Genomic DNA, 18,575 nt, shown 5'->3' on the forward strand with positions numbered 1-18,575 from the left:
AACAATCCCCCTCCCCAAAAAAATCTCCCATGAAACACAAAGAGCTCAAAATACTAAAACTAAAACATTATTTGGAAATAAAATGACGTAACTTTTTCTATTTAAGGTTCACCTGGGTTATTGTTTTCAAAGAGTATTTCGGAAAGCCTATGTTCTTACAGGGGGACTAACTATAAGACTGGAAACTGCAGAGCAGCGCTAGCAGACTAGGAAGCTCCTATTACAATACTAGTGGGATTAAGTTGAATTGTACTAACTGAAAAAAAGATAACTGAAAACAGTTATCAAAGATTTCTGAAACTTTACAAAACACGATTCTTTGTAGGAAACCCTACAAAGACTATGGAAGCTGATATTGCCAGACAAAATTTCAATCTAAAAATGGTTTATTATGCTAACACAATATTATATTCCACAATATACAAAACTGTTCACTTTATAAATAACTTCAAATACTTAGCTTATTCTATTGGTTATTTTTAAAAAAAATTTCATTTGAAAAATACAGAATATCATGCTGTACAACTGATCCCTCAGTTTAAGAAAGTTTTATTTTTGATGGACTAAGTATATATGTACACTTAATTCATTTTTTATAGGCTTCCCTTTAGTTTGGATTTACCAATAACTGATTCAAATACTAAAATAACTGCTCAAAATACTAGACAGGCAAAATAAAATTCATATCAAGGTTTTGGCTAACATACATTCCTCTACCTCCTGTAAGTAAATGTTAATTTCTACAATCACAAAGAGGCATTAAATTCTGGCTCTACTACTTATTGGCTTGCTATTGATTTTTCTTACTGTGGAAAAGGGAGATAGTAGTAACTATCTCATGAGGTTACTGTAAGGATTAAATAAGTAACTGAAAAGATGTTAGTTATTTAAGAATGATATGCTTCTTTAAATGGCCCCACAAATTTACCAAGTAAGTTTTCATCAAGGCACCTTCCATCCTAAGTTCCTCTTTGGGTACTCTTGGCTATTCTATGCAACCTTTATAATAGACTTCTTAGAACTCTAACATATTTCATTTTTAAGTAAAACAACTGTTATATATACAGTAAAAAAAAAAAAACCTGTACAGGTGTTTAATCACAGGCCGGCTGTGCAGGCCCCACTAATGTTGGCCCCACCCCTGGGGCACACTGAGATGGCAACTGAGACTGGGTGTGGTGGCGGGCACCTGTAATCCCCGCAATTGGGAGGCTGTAAACAGGAAAATCACTACGAGTCCGATCTAGTAGTGAGACCCTAAACACTCTGTAGACCCTTCCCTAATGAAAAACAAAACAAAACCCTGTAGGGAACCCAAATACCAAATGTAGAGCTTAACCTTAGATCTGAACAAGTAATTATAGCACAAAAAAAGACCACTGTAAATGATCGGGAAGGAGATATAAAATGTATGGGGATTATAGCAATTCTTCTGTACAACAGAGGAGGAGTCTGAAATAGGTACACACAGAGATGGCATTACAGGTAAAATATAAAAGCAAAGCAGTACCTAATAAGACAGTACATGTTAAAAGACCATGAAGAATAGAGAGTATGATATTTATGAATAAAATCAGTAAGAAAAGTGATTTGGGAGGACCTGTGAGTGTTTCTCCAAAAGTGCTGCATGGCTGCTAACAATCTGGGCATTTAACATTCAAGTCTACGGTCATTAAGTTGTGTGGTGATTTCTGAAGAAAAATCAATGAGGCTATATTTACTTATATATTACACAATCTGTTTCCTGGACTCTACACTACACATTAAGCGACAACTCCTGCTGCCCTGTGTGATTCCACCTAGAGTTTCTAGCCCCTCTTCCCACTGAGAATTCAGATGAACACCACAGCAAGGAGGGCCAGCTTCCCCGGTCCCAGTAAATTAAGATCTGAAAATGCATTTCATGTGAATCTGTAACCAAGGGCAAAAACTGTTTCTTTAACTCTAATTACTGTTTTAAAAAATATCTTTAGAGTTGGCTATAGTGGATGCACCTTTAGTCTTAGGTACTCAAGAGGCACAAAGATCACTTGAACCCAGGAGTTTGGTGCCAGCTTGGGCAAAAGAGCGACACCCACCTCAAGAGAAAAAGCCAGGGCCAGCCAAATAGCTCAGCGGATTAAAGCACCCGCAAGCAGGCACGGGGACCAGGATTTCGATCCCCAGGCCTGCCGAATCAGAGATTGAGATGGGGTATGGTGGTGTACGCCTGTTATGCTAGTACTTGGGAGGCTGTAAACAGGAGAATCACTACTAGTCTGATTTATTAGTGAGACCCTGAACACCCTGTAGACCCATCCCTAAAATACAAAAAAAAAAAAAAAAAAAAAAAAAAAAAAGACAGAAAAAAATAGCCAAGTGTGAACTCTGGGAGTCTGAGGCAACAAGGTTAAATGCAGACTGGGCAATTTGGGGAATTAGTGAGACCTTGTCTTCAAACAAACAACAAGCAAAGGATGGAGAAAGCTCAGTGTGAAAACCCTGCATTCAATCCCCAGAAGCCTCTGTATCATGAAAAAATAAACCTAATTAAATAAAATGTCTTGGCGGTAGAGTTTATTCAAGGTAAAGTTATTACTTCAAGTAACATTGGTATCTATCTATATGGTCTAATATTATACCATGGTCATTAACAGTATCATGATAGCAAGCTATCCTGTTCATTCTAACTGAAAAGACCACCTTTCTTCAGTACGGGCTTAAGGTAGAAAATGTATGTACAAAAAAAAAGAAACATTTAATGAGTCCTTTGTTTTCACATTTCCTGCAAACCACAAAGAGTTTACATTCCCTGTGGAGACATCATGGTAAATTCATATGACTCTTAGTAGGAAGCTGATCTACAGTTTCAGCAAACAAAGAAAATTGAAGTGGCTCCAACACATACACAGAAAATTGAAGCAGCTCTTCTACTGTAGTATGCTTTCTCCAAAATATTATTCTAAAAAATTAAAGTACAGAAACACTAGCAGCACTTCATCTTTAAATGGATACAAACCTTGATATATTCAGTAGAATCAGATACTGACTGGATTAAAATCAATATATCAGAGAATGACCCTATCAAGGAGTAAAGTTTCCATTTTCTGGAGACTCTTTAAATAAAAAGGTTTTTCTCCATTTTTCACTGTAGAAAAATACCGGTGACTTTGTACACAAATGGAATACCTAAAGTTCTGGGTTGGTTTCTTTGAAGAAGAAAAAACTCTTTACTTTATTAGGCCTCTCACTGCTTTTTATACTAGCATGGGCAGATTCCAAAGCCTCTAGCTACAATGTGGAGGAAGTTTTCCCTGTTGCCATAAAAGTCATAAAATTAATCTGGATCTGCAATCATTGCTGTGAGAAAAATGTTTTCTCTTTTTTTTGGCGGAACTGAGGATTGAACTCAGGCCCTTGTGCTTGCCAGGGAAGCACTTATTCCACTAAGCCATCTCCCCGGCCCCAAGAAGAGTGTTTTCTTCTATTCCTAAATTATGCAAACCGAATGTGAGGTCCTATGTAACCTATGTACAAGTTTATTGGTTTCTCAGAAAGCAAGGATCACAGTACTTAAGTGCTTTATTTTCATTTTCTCCAAGAAACCACTAATAATTTTTGTGCACACACATGCAAATGTTTAATAGTAAGAGAGACGTAAGTTTTCACAACTGACATAAGTTTCTGCATAGATATGTACTAAAAATTCTTCCAGAGAGGGAGAAATAGGTTCCTCTTGGGAAGTTTCAGTTTATACAATATTTAGCCATATGGAAACCTGAGGTATACTTCTTTCTGAATAATTTTTTTTTTCTCCTCACTAAAATCTTCCTACATCCCTTCTACCAACCAAAAAAAAAACAAAACTAACCTTTGATGGATTGAATGGAATACCCAGATATGAAGAGCCTCGGAAACCACAGCGATTTAGATTTGATCCTAGAAAATAAAACGTGCTTATTTAAAAATCATGTTAGTTTTATGCTGATTATAAAGTAGTTTAATCATACAATTGTTCAGAAACAGTGCTTACTACCAAATCTTTACTATCATCTGTATTTACACGCTTGCCAAAGTTGATACTTACCATGTGTCTGGCCCATTCTAGGTGCTTTATGGAAATTTCATTTACTTTCTTTACCAGTCATAGACAAAACAGTGATTACCTACAGTGTACTTTTTATCTATAGCCCATCTCAACACATACAAAATACTCTCATATTTTTTCTATATGGTCATTTTTCACTTGATCAATATGTTCAATCACTTACTCTATAGAACAGAAAATAAGCAGGAGACATATTTGAGCTGGGTGTGGTGGTGCATGCATGTAATCCCAGAACTCAAGTTGAGGTAGGATGATCAGGTAGAAAAAGAGGATTGCCATGAGTTCAAGGCCAGCCTGCATTACATAATGAGGCTCTGTCTCAAACAGACAGATAGAAAGAGAGAGACAAATATTCAATGTAATACTCAATAACAGAACAAGGCCCAGAATCTCAACTTCCTATCCAGTACCTTTAACTTTAACCCACTGCTTCTTTACATATAAAACTAAAGCTATAAAGTGCACTATAGCCACAGAGAAAGCATGCACTTCGTATTTCAGTATTAGATAGACCTTTGTTCTGAATTCTTGGCTCTGAACTTTACAGTGTACTGTAAGCGCTTATTCTCTACTCATCCAAACTATACTTATTCACACTTTTTTCTATTTGTAAATTTTAATTTTTATATTAATATATTGAAGATATTTTTAAGTTTTCACCCATATAATTATGGTTTGGTAGCTATTAAAAGTCAGCATGATAGATATAGAGGGTAAGAACATATCAACAGAACACAAGACATTGCTAATAAAAAAATTCTAGTTCATTTAAAAAGTCTCCCAGGTGAAGAAACTACTTTCTCCTAAAACTGGTACATGACTAATTTATAACTTTTCCACTCTTCTGTTTCTTCAAATTGAGTATTGTATTTTAGTCAGCTTCTTCTTTTGAAATATTTAAAACAGTAGCTTTTACATTCTCTCAATCAGATAGGAACCCTTAATTTAAAACTTCCCACCATTCATCTTCCCCCTAGTGACAAAAATTTTATTTGAAAGAAATACTACTTGTGACAATGATTTTAGTGAAGATGGTGCTCTTAACTGTGTTAAAAAAAAAACAAAAAACAACTCACTGGCATGGCACTTGTTTTGCATGTATGTACAAGGCCCTGGGTTCAATCCCTAGTACTAGTAACAGCAAAAAACAAAACAAAACAAATCAAAACAAAACAAACAAACAAACAAAACTGATCCATTTCTACTTTTGATGGGAAAAGCTCTAATTCCACCTTTTAACAATTCTGTCAAGTGAAGATCTCAAAGGAAAATCTGCTTCAAGTAAAATTTCTTTAGAAGTATATAAATAATGGCATTTATTTACTCATCTGAGTATTAGGCTGGTTAATAATTTTTAAAACACAGTAGAGATACTGATGCCAAAAAACCATATAAATAGTGCAAGCTTCTAATACCAGTATTCTAAGAGATCAAGGCAGGAGGACTGTGAATTTGAGCCTACCTTGGGATACTTAACAACTTACTGAGACCTTGTCTCAAGATACAAAAGGCCGAGCCAGGGAGATAGCACAGTAGAATAAGCGCTTCCCTGGCATAGGGCAAGGGCCCAAGTTCCCTGGTTCCGCAAAAAAAAAAAACCCAAAAACAAACAAACAAAAAAAACCACAACAAAAAAGATACAAAAGGCCTAAAAAAACAAAACAAAACAACAACAAAAAAAACACAAAAGGCCTCAGGATATAGCTCAGTGTCAAGGCTCTAAATTCAATCCCTAATACCACAAACAACCAGTGCCACCACAACCCCCAAAATATGTGAGTAGGAAACTAGGGTATAGATTAAAAATCAGCTCAGAATCTTCTTCTTCCTAACACTGTCCTACTGGTGAGTAACAACCACTCGGAGCCAGTTTTCTTGCATTGCTGAACTAAGAATAATAATGTATCACAAGTAGTATCTTCCTATTAAGGGTTCAGATTGTCAGACTGTACTTTAGCCTTAGGGCCTAATAATAGCAACCAATTAAAATCAATTCTATTTTATTAAAAATGAAATTAGGATTATCAGCGTTTGTTCTAACTTAGTAGGGAAAGTTTCTTTAAAGTTAAAAATGTCTTTTCTCCCTTTTAAAAAAGCAGAACGCATACTGTTACTAGGGAGAAAGCATTTATAATCTTAATCACTAGTGACAATATACAGAAAAAGACAATGCAATATTTCTTCCTCACTTCTGAATTGCCAGTGGACTATGTAGCTGAGTAAAAGAAATATTCTACTTCAGTATAAACAACGTAAGTAACAAAAAGAGAATGTTAACATTTTTTTAAATGGAAAGTTGAATAACATTAAATGATGGAATACTCAAGAAAAAAATATTTACTCAGTTTCTTAAATTCTAATGTTATTTTAAAATGATGTTCATTAAGCGGTAACATTTTTACTACTCATAAGTTTGTTAGACCCTCCTTTCTAGTTCCTGTCAGGATTTGCTAGCTTTAGGATTACACTTTCCTTTATAATTTTATTAAGTTTACCTTTTTCATGATATTGAAGTATGAATGCAAGTCATTCTAAATTTATTTATTTTTAATTTATTATTATTATTATTTTGCGGAACCGGGGATTGAACTCAGGCCCCTGAGCTTGCCAGGCAAGCACTTTATTCTACTGAGCCATCTCCCTGGACCCTCTAAATTTAAACTGCATACATGATGCAAGCTTCTCTAGGCAAGTTAAACTTCTCTGGAGGCTATTAAATAGCACCACCTAGTGTTGCTACTCGGCAGAAGCAAAACACTAACAGGTCCTTCAAAGTGGTTTGTCTAGAATTTTAAAAAGGCACACAAGTCTCATGTCTCTTCACAGAGCTGCACAGAAACCATGTAGAATCTGACAATCCTATTTTAAAAAGAAAACCAATGAACAACTACTGAGTTGATGAATGCATCCTCTACTTTACAAAATATTTTTAAATCTTTTATTTACTTATTTATTCATTCGGTACAGGGTCTCACTATGCAACTTGGACTTGTAGTACTCCTCCTGTCTCAGCCTCCCCAGTGCTGGGATCTCAGGTGTGCACCACCATGCCCGGTTTCAGTGGTCAGCAGGGTGCACTCAGGATTCTGGTACTACTCAGCATGCAGGACCGAAGATCAAACCTGGGTCCTTGTGCTTGTCATGCAGGCACTTAGATTGCTAAGCTCTGGCATCCTCTACTTTCCTACAGCCACAAAGGCAAACTACTTGGACACAGGAAGTAGTTTAGATAGCAATATATCATATGAACCTGATTTTTGCCTGATGATTGAGTTATATCTTACATTAAAACTTACTATTAAGTTCATGATAACTATTTCAAGGATTGTGAGAGAACATTTAGATATTCTTTAAAAAATAGTTATAAATTTACAGAGTAAGTTTCAAATGATTTAAATCAAGGTAGTTACTTTTCATAACAAACTGCATTCCCTCTATTCAAAGAGACAAGTATATTATTTTTTATTTTTGGTGGAAGTGGGGATCAAACTCAGGCCCTTGCGCTTGCCAGGGAAGCGTTTATTCCACTGAGCCATCTCCCTGGCCCTCAAAGGGATAAGTATATTATGAATGATAAAAGTAAATCCAAAATTATACTCATGTTCTTCTAACAAAAAACAACTCATGGGCTAAGCTATTAATGGTAGTCATACTGCTTAAATGTAAGTTCAAATCCTGATTTGATCATGTTAACCTTAAAACTGACGTTTTATAAGTTAAGTTTCTGCACTAAGCAAGCAGAATGCAAGTGAGGTATAGTGTAATTTTATTTTTAAATGCACACAGATATTCTATAAATTCAGAAGTAATTTTTCACAGGTCTCAGGAAACACAACGTTTATTCAACTCCTTGCTTAGTGTTGTCAAGACCCAGCAAGGGCAATTAAAAACTCTATAGCTATGTTTTTTTTAATAGCTGTGTTTCTCACATATCTACTTCTTTTTTTTTAAGGCACATTTATTTAGCATTCTTTCCAATTGTTACATTTAGCAATCAACAAATGGGTGGGGGGAAAAAAGTCCAAATTAAAAGCTTTTGTCGGAATGCTTTACACTTTCCACAGAACAGAAACTAAATAGTTAGTTTTACAGTTAGTCACAGATACAGTGCTGAGGTTGTTCTGCCCATACAAAAGTACTACCTAAAACATGTCATCTTTGTAGCAGCATGTCCTCCCATCACTGTGCTTGCTCAAGTTTGTAAGTCTGCTGTTGCCTGTGACTTCCCTGTCGTTTCTCTGGGTCTCCTCTCCTGCTGAGCTGTTGCTTGGTAGTAATTAAAACCTGCCACTTCCCTAACTGCTGCTGGAACCACCACAGCTACCTTGGTTTCATGGTGTGGTAACGTGCTGGCCTCTACCACCAGAGCTTCCTCCTTTCATTGGTCCAAAATCTGAAGACTGATTGTTGTAACTCTCAAAACCATTGTAGCTTCTGCTATCTCTAGAACTGCTTCTACCATTACCACACACACTGTAGCCATTCCCATTGCCAAAGTTAACCAGAATCACTTTGATTCTTTTGGCTAGAGAAGAACTAGACACCTCTTACTTTGACAGGGCTTTCCTTTCTTCACAGTACTGTCATTCATTGTATGGTATTTCTGGATAACAATTTTACCCATGGAGTCAAAGGTCACAGAAATAAAGCTCCTTTCCTTTCCACTGCCTGTCAGGCATGATGTCAATCACTTTCATTTTCCTAGACTATTCAAAACAAACTCAGTGTCTTCAATGCCTCTAACAAAGACCTTTTTTTAGTTAATGGCACCTATTCTGATAATCTTGTCCTGAAAAAATCTTTGGTTCTACAACCCTTATGGCCACCATGTGTGACCATGCACTCATAGCTTTGCCTACCCCACTTCCTCCACAGTGGTCTAAGAGTGTTCCTATTGCTTAACTGGCTCCTTGGACTCTCATCAGTTATTTCAAAGATCACCACTCCAATGTAGAGCTTCTGCAACTGTCTGGGCTCTTTAGGACACTGACACAGATACAACAGTAATAGGAAAGAAGACTTTAAGGATGCTTCCTCAGTGGCGTCGACTGGCATAAACAAGTAAACTAACAAATGCATTCCTGTCTCTTTTCATTTCAAAGACTATGTTTAAAATCAAGCAAGCCAATAAAAAGGCTGATGGAATATTTTCAGTTATAGAGATTAAAAATGTAAGTGTTTTTCCATCAACAAAATAACAAATTAAGAATTTAGGATTTGCATCTGCACTGGCAAAGACCCATGTAATGTCCCACCAGAAATGATTAGGGAATGGATGGAGACATAAACAAACACTGTGATAAGAACTTTGCAAAAATTTCGTGATCTATGTTTCAACAATCGAAAACTGTAATTTTTAAAAAATGTACAGTTTGTCTCAGCCATCACATGAAACCATATTTAAGCCTACTATTTAAAAATGTAGCAATTTGAAAAATATATAAACATAAAATAATTATATTTAATTTTTAATATTCAATCTTATTTATATTTTTCAATTGCCTAATTTTATGAAATTTACTTAAAAAGCTATCAGATTTATTTTCTTTTAACATCATAACAACTTCAGAGTTATTGTGACAATATACGTATCTCAGAGAAAAACATGATAAGCAGTATCTGCTGTATGAAGTACTAATTAATAAAAATATCAAAAAAATTACAAAACAAAACATTTCAGTCATAGCTCTAAAATTAACTAGCTGTATTACTGTGGACAAATATTAACATCTCTTGACCTTAACGTCCTTATATGTGAAATAATGGACTATAATATTCTTCACTAGTGATTAGAAAAGGGAACACACAATTCCCAGCCTGATGTGTTTCCTAAATACATCCTCAAGAGGAGGATGAAAAGGGCCCAATGCTCCAATGATCTAAGAGCACACTTATTATTATGATGCCACGAAGATCTTTATAACCCTAGGGTCAACTGGAGGCCAAAGTTAATTTTGATTAAATATTCACTAGGTCCCTAAGTGCCATACATGATAGCTTACACTAGGGACCTATATACTTACATAATAAAGTAGCACTGGGACTTCAAGGTAGATCCTGGCATTTCATTTTGACTTTTTCTTTAACATCTGTTTGAGATCTCACGAGTCTCTTAATTACTTTGCCTCTGTTTCTTTTTCAAGGTAAGGTGAAGAACAAATCTGATGATTTATTCAGCAGTGGTTTGAAAGGGAGAAAATATTAATAATATATTTATGTCTGCCATTAGCAAAATAGTCAATATTTATATATAATCATGTAACCTTAATTTTTTATTGTTTATATTTCTTGTATTTTAAAGGGAGGGTCAACCCAAGGCATTTTCTAATGTAAAAAAATACAAAAACATTTATCATAGATGTTCAAACAATATCTAGAAAACTTAAAAGTACCTCTTCCTATATTTCCTATCTCTGCACCCATCCTGCCAAAGATTTTCTACGTAGCCTTTCAGAGTTTTCCTTTACATTTACAGTATATTCGTTGACTATTAAAACATCTGTGTGTTTTATTTATTTTTCCTGAGATAGGGTCTTCTTTTATCCAGGCTGGCCTTGAATTCCTGGATCTATTCCTGCCTTAGCCTGACCAGTAGCTGGGATAAGAGGTGTGCACTACGTACACCTGATGCTCCTCACATGTTCTTAATTCAACATTTAATCTTATTCAATAGATAGATTTTTCTATCAGTACATATGTAGGGCTACCTCTATTACTTTAATACTATAAAGTTTTCTTTACTAGATCACACTTTAACTTTTTTCTGGAGGGGGGTATTTTAGGGAAGGGTCTACAGGGTATTCAGGGTCTCACTACTAGATCAGACTTGGAGTGATTCTCCTGTTTACAGCCTCCCAAGTGCTGGGATTATAGGCACGTGTCACCATGGCAGGCCCAGGAATTGAACCCCTGGCCCCTGTGCCTTATTGCAGGCACTTTAATCCACTAAGCTATTTGGCCAGCCCTCAGTGTATCTCTTTTACTTTTGATAAACACTTACTTTGCTAATTTGTTACTGTAACAAAACATCATACAAGTATTCTAATGCAGCAGTTCCCACTTTTTTTGGCACCAGGGACTAGACTCATACAAGATAATTTCTCCATAGTCCTGTGGCACAAAAATACACATAATGTATACTCATGAACATCCCCCTGAACAATACATTACACAAAATCAAGCACTTGTCAACCTGGATTGTGTCCTGTGGTGACTCATTAATCTTACCTACCAACTGTGCATTAACATCCTTTGCTATTTATCAATTCATCTAGTTACGGTGCCAGCCATGACAGGAACACATGACACTTTCTGAACTGCAGCAGTCCTAAAAGTTTGTTACAAACCTCAACAAGTAGGCATAATCAATTCTGTGCCAGTGATAAAGGCGTCCTTTAGCAATGAGGTTAGCCACTAAGAATGATGGTCTCAGTACAGGCACATTTGATGAAATGGTGGCCGTCGGTAATTACTTCTGCTCTTCACGTTCAAGATATTTTCTTTTGAAAAACTCCAAAGGCTTATCTTTTAATACTGGGTGTGTAGTCTCCACATGGTGAAGCAGTTTTACATATTATACATAGTGGACTTGGAGAAAGAATATGAATCACCTCTTGCAAAGAACCCAGAATTTAAGTAGGGCTCTTGGTATTTTCTGTTAAGTTCAGATTTCTTTTTGTTGTTTAAGAGTCTTCTGTTGTCCCATCATTGGGTCTTTTCCCCTTTTTAAAGATGCTCTCCCAGTGATGTCTGTTTTACTCATTTCAGCTAGGGTTAATTATGGGTTTTCCAAAAGTTAATGACTAAGACAACTGCATGATATGGAAAAAGGTACAGATGTAAGTGATAAATAAAATAATAGGCAGGCCACATATGTACTAAAATAAGCATTCAATTCTGACTTACAGCCTGCCACCAGATGTAGTGGTACAATTGAAATACTGTACATCAACTCACTGCCACTATAAAGCCTGCCACCAGATGCAGCTTGTCACTTGTCACTCACTGATAAGGGTTTTGACATGAGTCTGCAAGCAATTGATTTATGATGCACTCAATTCTTTCTGCTAATGTTAATCTGTATCTGCAGCTGCTCATTAAAAGAAGCATTATTGCCCCAGCTCCACCTCAGGTCATCAGCCTTGACAGTCTCTTAAGGAGCATGCAACCTGGATCCCTTGAACACTCAGTTCACAGTAGGGCTCTCACTCCTCCCAGAGCCTAATACCACTGCTAATCTATGGAGATAGAGCCTAGATGATAATGCAAGTGATGGGGAAGGCTGGAAATACTTGGAGGCTCTGTTCTTTAACTGCTGCTCACTTTTTGGTTTTGAGTGAGTCCCTAACTCCTGGGGTTTCTTGAAGTTAGTAATGTTGCCACAAATTTAGTGATTTAAAACAAAAATTTGGGCTGGGAAGATAGCTCAGTAGAGTAAGCACTTGCCTGGCAAGTGCAAGGTCCTGAGTTCAATCCCCAGTACCGAAATAAATAAATAAATAAATAACTTTTCACAGTCTGGAGCACAGAAGTTCATAATCAAAGCATTAGCAGTTGTGCTTTGTTCTGGAGACTACAGGAGAACACGTTTTAAGTCTTCTGCCGTGGGCACACCTTTGCATTCCTTAGCTTACTGATTCATCATTGTGCCTCTTACCCATCTTAACAAAGCTTTTTCTACTAATGTCAAATGTCTCTCTTGTAAGACCCTTACTTTCACATCTGCATGGACTTTTTTTTCCAAATAAGGTCAGATGACCTTCTGGGTGGACATTCTCTTCTGAAGCCACTATTAAACCCATAATTGTATACATGAGAATATATCAGAGTAAAGAACCTCTACTGGGGCCTGGGGAAATGCCTCAGTGGAATAAGTGCTTGCCTGGCAAGCACAACGTCCTGAGTTTGATCCCTGGTACCACCAAACTGAACAAAACAAAACCTATACTGTTAATTTGCACCTCAAAAGGCTACAATAATTTGCACCTGCACTAGTACAACATTAATGTGTTCTTACATTTCTGTCACTTTTACAATTTTTGGCAAAATCAGTGTGTTGATTAAGTACAAAACAATGTAACATCATTGTTTCACTTGCCTTATCCCAATTTCTAGCGAACTTATTATAAGCCTCCCAAGAGCTGGGATTATACATGTGGGCCACCACGCCCAATCTCAATTGCCATCTCAGCGTGCCCCAGGGGGAGGGGATCAAACCCCCAGGCCCTTGTGTCTGCTTGCAGGCACTTTAATCCACTGAGCTATTTGGCAGGCCCCATCTATAATTTTTAAAACTACCTACTCCTATGTCTTCAAAATTTTGACACACTTTTTCCTCCACGAGATTTAGTGTGTGTGAGTGGATTTTTTTGTTTTTTTTTTTTTTAGAGTACTGGGGTTCAAACTCAGGACCTTGTGCTTACCAGGCAGGCACTTCTGCTGCTGAGCTATATCCCCAGGATTTTTTTCTTTCTCTTTTCTTTTTGTATTTTAGGGAAAGGTCTAAGGGGTGTTCAGGCACTCACTACTAGATCCGACTTGTAGTGATTCTCCTGATTACAACCTCCCAAGTGCTGGGATTATAGGCTAGTGTTTCCGTTTTAATATTTAAATCTCTGATCCATTTTGGCTGTAGTTTAGTGCATGGTGATAGACATGGGTCTACTTTTAGCTTTTAGCATGTGCAAAGCCAGTTTTTCCAGCACCATTATTAAAGAGGCTATGTTTCTTCTAGTGAACGTGTTTGGCCTCTTGGTCAAAGATAAGGTGGCTGAGTGTGTTTGCAGCTGTGTCTGAATCTTCTAATCTGTCCCACTGATCCTCAGGTCTGTTTTTTTTCTTTTTTTTGCCAGTTATCATGCTGACTTTATTACAGTAGCTTTGTAGTATAACTTCAGGTCAGAGATTATGATGCCTCCTGCAAGGTTTCCTTTATTGCCCAGGATTGTTTTTGCTATACTAAGTGTCTTCTGGTTCCAGATGAATTTTAGGAATGTCTTCTCTGGATCTGTGAGGTGTGCTAATGGTATTTTAATCAGAACTCCATGGTGTCTGTATACTTTTCCCCTTTGTTTTAATTGCTTGCTCTGGTTGGTGGTTCCTCTCTGTTGTTTTTGAAGTTGTGGTTACTTATATCTTTCTAAAATAACTGTCAGCTAAGTGGATTAAGAGCCTGCTTAGGCCAAGTAGGGTTACTGGGATTCAATCCCTAGCACCACATGACACATCAGCCCTGCCACTGGGCATAGTGGCACAGGTCTGTAATTACAGTGCTGGGCAGGTTGAAAACAAGAGGATCACTATGAGGATCACTATCATCCATGATGCACAGTGAGACCCTGTACCAAATATATTAAAAAAAAAACAAAAACCTGTCAGTCTTCTTTGTAGGGTTGGTTTGGTGGTCAGGAATTTCTTCAGTTGTTCTTTGTCATGGAAGTATCCTATCTCTCCATTAAATCTGACAGATAGTTTTGCCGGGTACATCAATCTTGGTTAGAAGTTTTCTTTCAGGACCTGAATACTTCACTCCAAGCTCTGCTGATTTGATAGTCTGTGTTGAGAAATTTGCCATGATTCTGATGGGCTTTCCATTGTAGGTGGTTTCTTTCATCTAACAGCTTTTAATATGCTGTTCTTTTGTTTAGCTTCTGGGATCTTGATTACTATGTGTCTAGGTATAGATTTATTTTGATTACAGCTAGCTGGAGTTCTTATCGGTATATCTTTTTTTCCCATGCTTGGGAAATTTTCTGCGACTGCTTATGCAAATAATCTTTATGTCATTTGTGCTCACTGCTGCTGTTTCATTGATACCTATTAGTCTTACACTGTTTTTCTTTTGCATCATCTTGTAGCTGCTGAATTGTTACTTCCTGGTTTACTGTTTTTAAGAGATCTTTCCTTTCATGTTCACTAGCTGCACTGCTGTCTTCAATCCCTAGCACCACATGACACATCAGACCTGCCACATATCTTCAGTTTCATTTGAGTAGGTTTGCTAGCTTTCAATGGAATTCTTAATTTCCTGGATATCTGTTTGAATCTGTTTCATGCCTTCTAATTCTTACCCATATTGTTCATTTAATGCTTCTATCACTGTTCTATTCTCTATTTTTAAAAATCTATGCCTTATTTAAATGTGCTGAGCAATTCTTTCATGATTGTTGTCATTTCCTTTTTGACCTGAGAGATTATTTCTGAGCTGATGTCTGCTACAGTCTAAAAGAGTTGTCTCTTTACTTCAGTTGCTATCATTTCAGAAATTTTAGGTTTGTGACTTCCAAGTTCTTTTATGTCTTTGTCTCCTGGACTTGTTCTGGGTGGGCTGGACATCTGAGATTGCCTTTGCTCCTTCGTTTTGACATTTATAAAGCTCTCAATGTTCACCCAGCCTCAACAGCAATGGTAGGGGTACAGGGTGTGGGTCAGCAAGGTTCTCATGATCATGTGTGTGTATGTGGGGGTGTGGGGTTTAGTGTGGCTTCTGCCATGGTGGTGGTGGTGATGGTGCTGGTGGTGGGGATAAGCTGCAGCTCAGGAATGCTATGAGGATGATGGTGGGCCTAAGCACTGAAAGGCTCTTGCTTTGGTGCCGGTGGAGAGGGCTCACCAAGGCTCCTACAACCACTTTAGGAGTGTAGGCTGGAGCTCAGTTATGCACCAAAGGTAGTGGTGAGGGTAGGGTAGAAATCACCAGGTCCCCACAGTTGTTCAGTGTCTGCCTGACTTCTGTGATGTTAGGATATACACCACAAATCAGTAAGGCTCCCTTACCAGTGGTGGGTGTGGTCTTACTCACCAGACCCTGTAGCTTTCAGGTGTCCACCTGCCTTCTGTGATATTGGAACAGGTGGTTACAGGTCAACAAAGTTCCCAAGCTGGTGGTGGGTGAGGGTTGGACTCAACAGATCCCTGTAGTTGTCTGGTGTCTATCTGCCTTCTATGATGGTGGGATAGGCCGCAATAGATCAGCACATCTCTGTGTTGGAGGTGGGCGTGGGCTGGAATCAGTTGTAGCTTTCTGAGGAATCTCCACACTGCTTTTAACAGTAGTTGCACCAATCTACACTACCACAAGCAGTAGGAAAGGGTTATTTTTTCCCCCACATCCTTGCCAGCATCTGTTACTGGTTGGTTTCTTAATAATAGCCATTATTCCTGGAGATGGAATCTCAGTGTTGTTTTCATTTACACATCTTGAATAACCAGTGATGCTGAAAATTTTTTATAGATTTATTTGCTATTGGTACCTCTTTTCTTGAAAAGTGTCTATTCATTTTAGATGCTCATATTTTAATGAGGTCTTTAAATTTTGGGAGATGTCTTTTACTAGTTCTATTATAATTATTACTATCAATTTATTTATTGGATACAGGGTCTTACTACAGAGTTCAGACTTGTAGTGATCCTCCTGTCTCAGCCTCCCTAGTGTTGGGACTACAAGAGTGCACCACCATGCCCAGGTTTGGGACCCACATGGCATGCTATACCAGGGATCGAACTAGGGTCCTTGCACTTGCCAGACAGGCATTTAGACTGCTCAATCTTCTCAGCCACTTAGTTCTTTATATATTTCACATACCAGCTTTGTCTGAGAAAGAGGTGCCAAACATTTTTTCCACAGTGTGGGCTGCCTCTTCACTCTTTTAAGTGATTTCTTTTTCTATGCAAAGCTTTTTAATGGTGAGATTCTGGTTGCTGATTCTTTGTGATGTTTCCTGCGACAGGTGTTTTGTTCACAAAGTCTATACCTAAACCAGTATCTCTAAGAGCTCTATCTATTTTACTTCTAGCAGATTTATTGCCTCTATTTTAAAATTCAGATCTTTGATCCATTTTTTGTTTTAGTTTAGTACATGCTGAGAGACATGGGTGTAGCCATATTCATCGGCATGCGGAAAGCAAATTTTCCAGAACCGTTTATTTATAGAGGCTATCTTACTTCCAGGTGTTTGGAACTTCTGTCAAAAATAATGTGGTTGAGTGTATTCAGAATTTTTCTGCACCTTTCCACTGATCCTGGTTTTTTTTTTTTTTTTTGGCCAATATATGCTATTTTTATTACAGTAGATTTGTGGTATAATTTCAAGTCAGGAGTTGTGAGGGCTCCTGCCTTGGCTAGGTTGCTCAGAATTGTTTTCCTCTTCTAGGTCACTTCTGGTCCCAAATGAATGTTAGGATTATTTTCTCTAATTTTATGAGGTATGCTATGGTATTTTGATCATGACTGCGTTAAATCTGCGTAACACTTTTGGAAGTAGGGCCATTTTCACAATATTTGTTCTTTCCACCCAATAACAGGGGACTTTCCGTTTTCCAATATGCATTTTAATCACCTTTTTCAGAGTAAGATAGTTTTCAATGTAAAGTTCTTTTACTTGCTTCATTAGACTGTTTACTATTTCATTTCTGGATGCTAATGTGAAAGGTTTGGTTTCCCTAACTTTTTTCCCCCTAACAAACTCATTTATGCACAGAAATGATTTTTGACTGTTGATTTTATATTCAGCTATGTGACTGAACCTGGTTATTAAATTCCTAGGTCTTTTGGTGGAGTTACTGGGGTCTTTTATGTAGAAAATTATTTAATCTGCCAATAAAGATAATTTCACTTTTTTCTCTATCCTTATTCCTTTTCTTTCTCTTAACTGCTCTAGCTAATGTTTCCAGAACTATTCTGAATAGGAATGGTGACAGTGGACCTCATTGTCTTATTCCTGATTTAGACAAAGCGTTCAGTTTTGACCACATATTATGATTTTAGGCATTGGCTTATCAAAGACAGACTTTATGAGATTGAAACAAAGACCACCTATTTCAATTTTCTGTAGTTTTATCATGAATGGATGTTGGACTTTGTCAAAATTTTTCTCCATCTATTAGGATGATCATATGGCTTTTGTTCTTGGTTAGTTTAATATGGCCTATTACATTTTTTGATTTGTATATCATGAATCATCACTGCATCCTTGCTATGAATCCTACTTGGTCATGGTATACATTCTTTGTGATGATCTGATTGTTTGCCAGTATTTTACTGAGGAATTCTACATGTTCATTAGGGAAATTAGACTTAACTTGCTCTTCTTTTTCAAGAAGCTTGAGGTTCAACATTAGATCAGTTATTTGAGCTCATTTTGTTTTCCCAATGTGAGAGTTCACAGCTACAAAATTCCCTCGCAGAACTGCTTTCATTGCATCCCACAAGTTTTGGTACACTGTATCACAGATACTAATTTCTTCTTTAATTTCATGTGTGACCAACTGTTTAAGAGGGAGGGTACTGTTTAATTTCAATTTGTTTATGGAGTTTCTGTGGTTTCTTTTGCCACTGATTTCCAATTTCATTGTACAGCAATATGTATGGGATAGTTTCAATTTACCTTTAGTTAAGCATGTTGTAGAGCTAGTACGTGGTCTGTTTTGGAGAAAATCCCATGAACACCTGAGAAAACTGTATTCTGATGTTGTGGGGCAGAATAGTCCA

General features: G+C 37.2%; 1 protein-coding gene across 1 annotated transcript in view; it reads right to left on the bottom strand.

The window, feature by feature from the left end:
- Positions 1 to 18,575, bottom strand: part of Pggt1b (protein geranylgeranyltransferase type I subunit beta) — a 63,377-nt gene that overhangs the window by 27,076 nt on the left and 17,726 nt on the right. The window contains exon 3 of the mRNA XM_023700567.1: positions 3,851 to 3,918. Within this exon, the coding sequence (XP_023556335.1) occupies positions 3,851 to 3,918 (68 nt within the window). The remainder of the gene's footprint in view (positions 1 to 3,850; positions 3,919 to 18,575) is intronic.

This window comes from Octodon degus, unplaced genomic scaffold, assembly GCF_000260255.1.
Source record: "Octodon degus isolate 3935 unplaced genomic scaffold, OctDeg1.0 scaffold00124, whole genome shotgun sequence".
NCBI lineage: Eukaryota > Metazoa > Chordata > Mammalia > Rodentia > Octodontidae > Octodon > Octodon degus.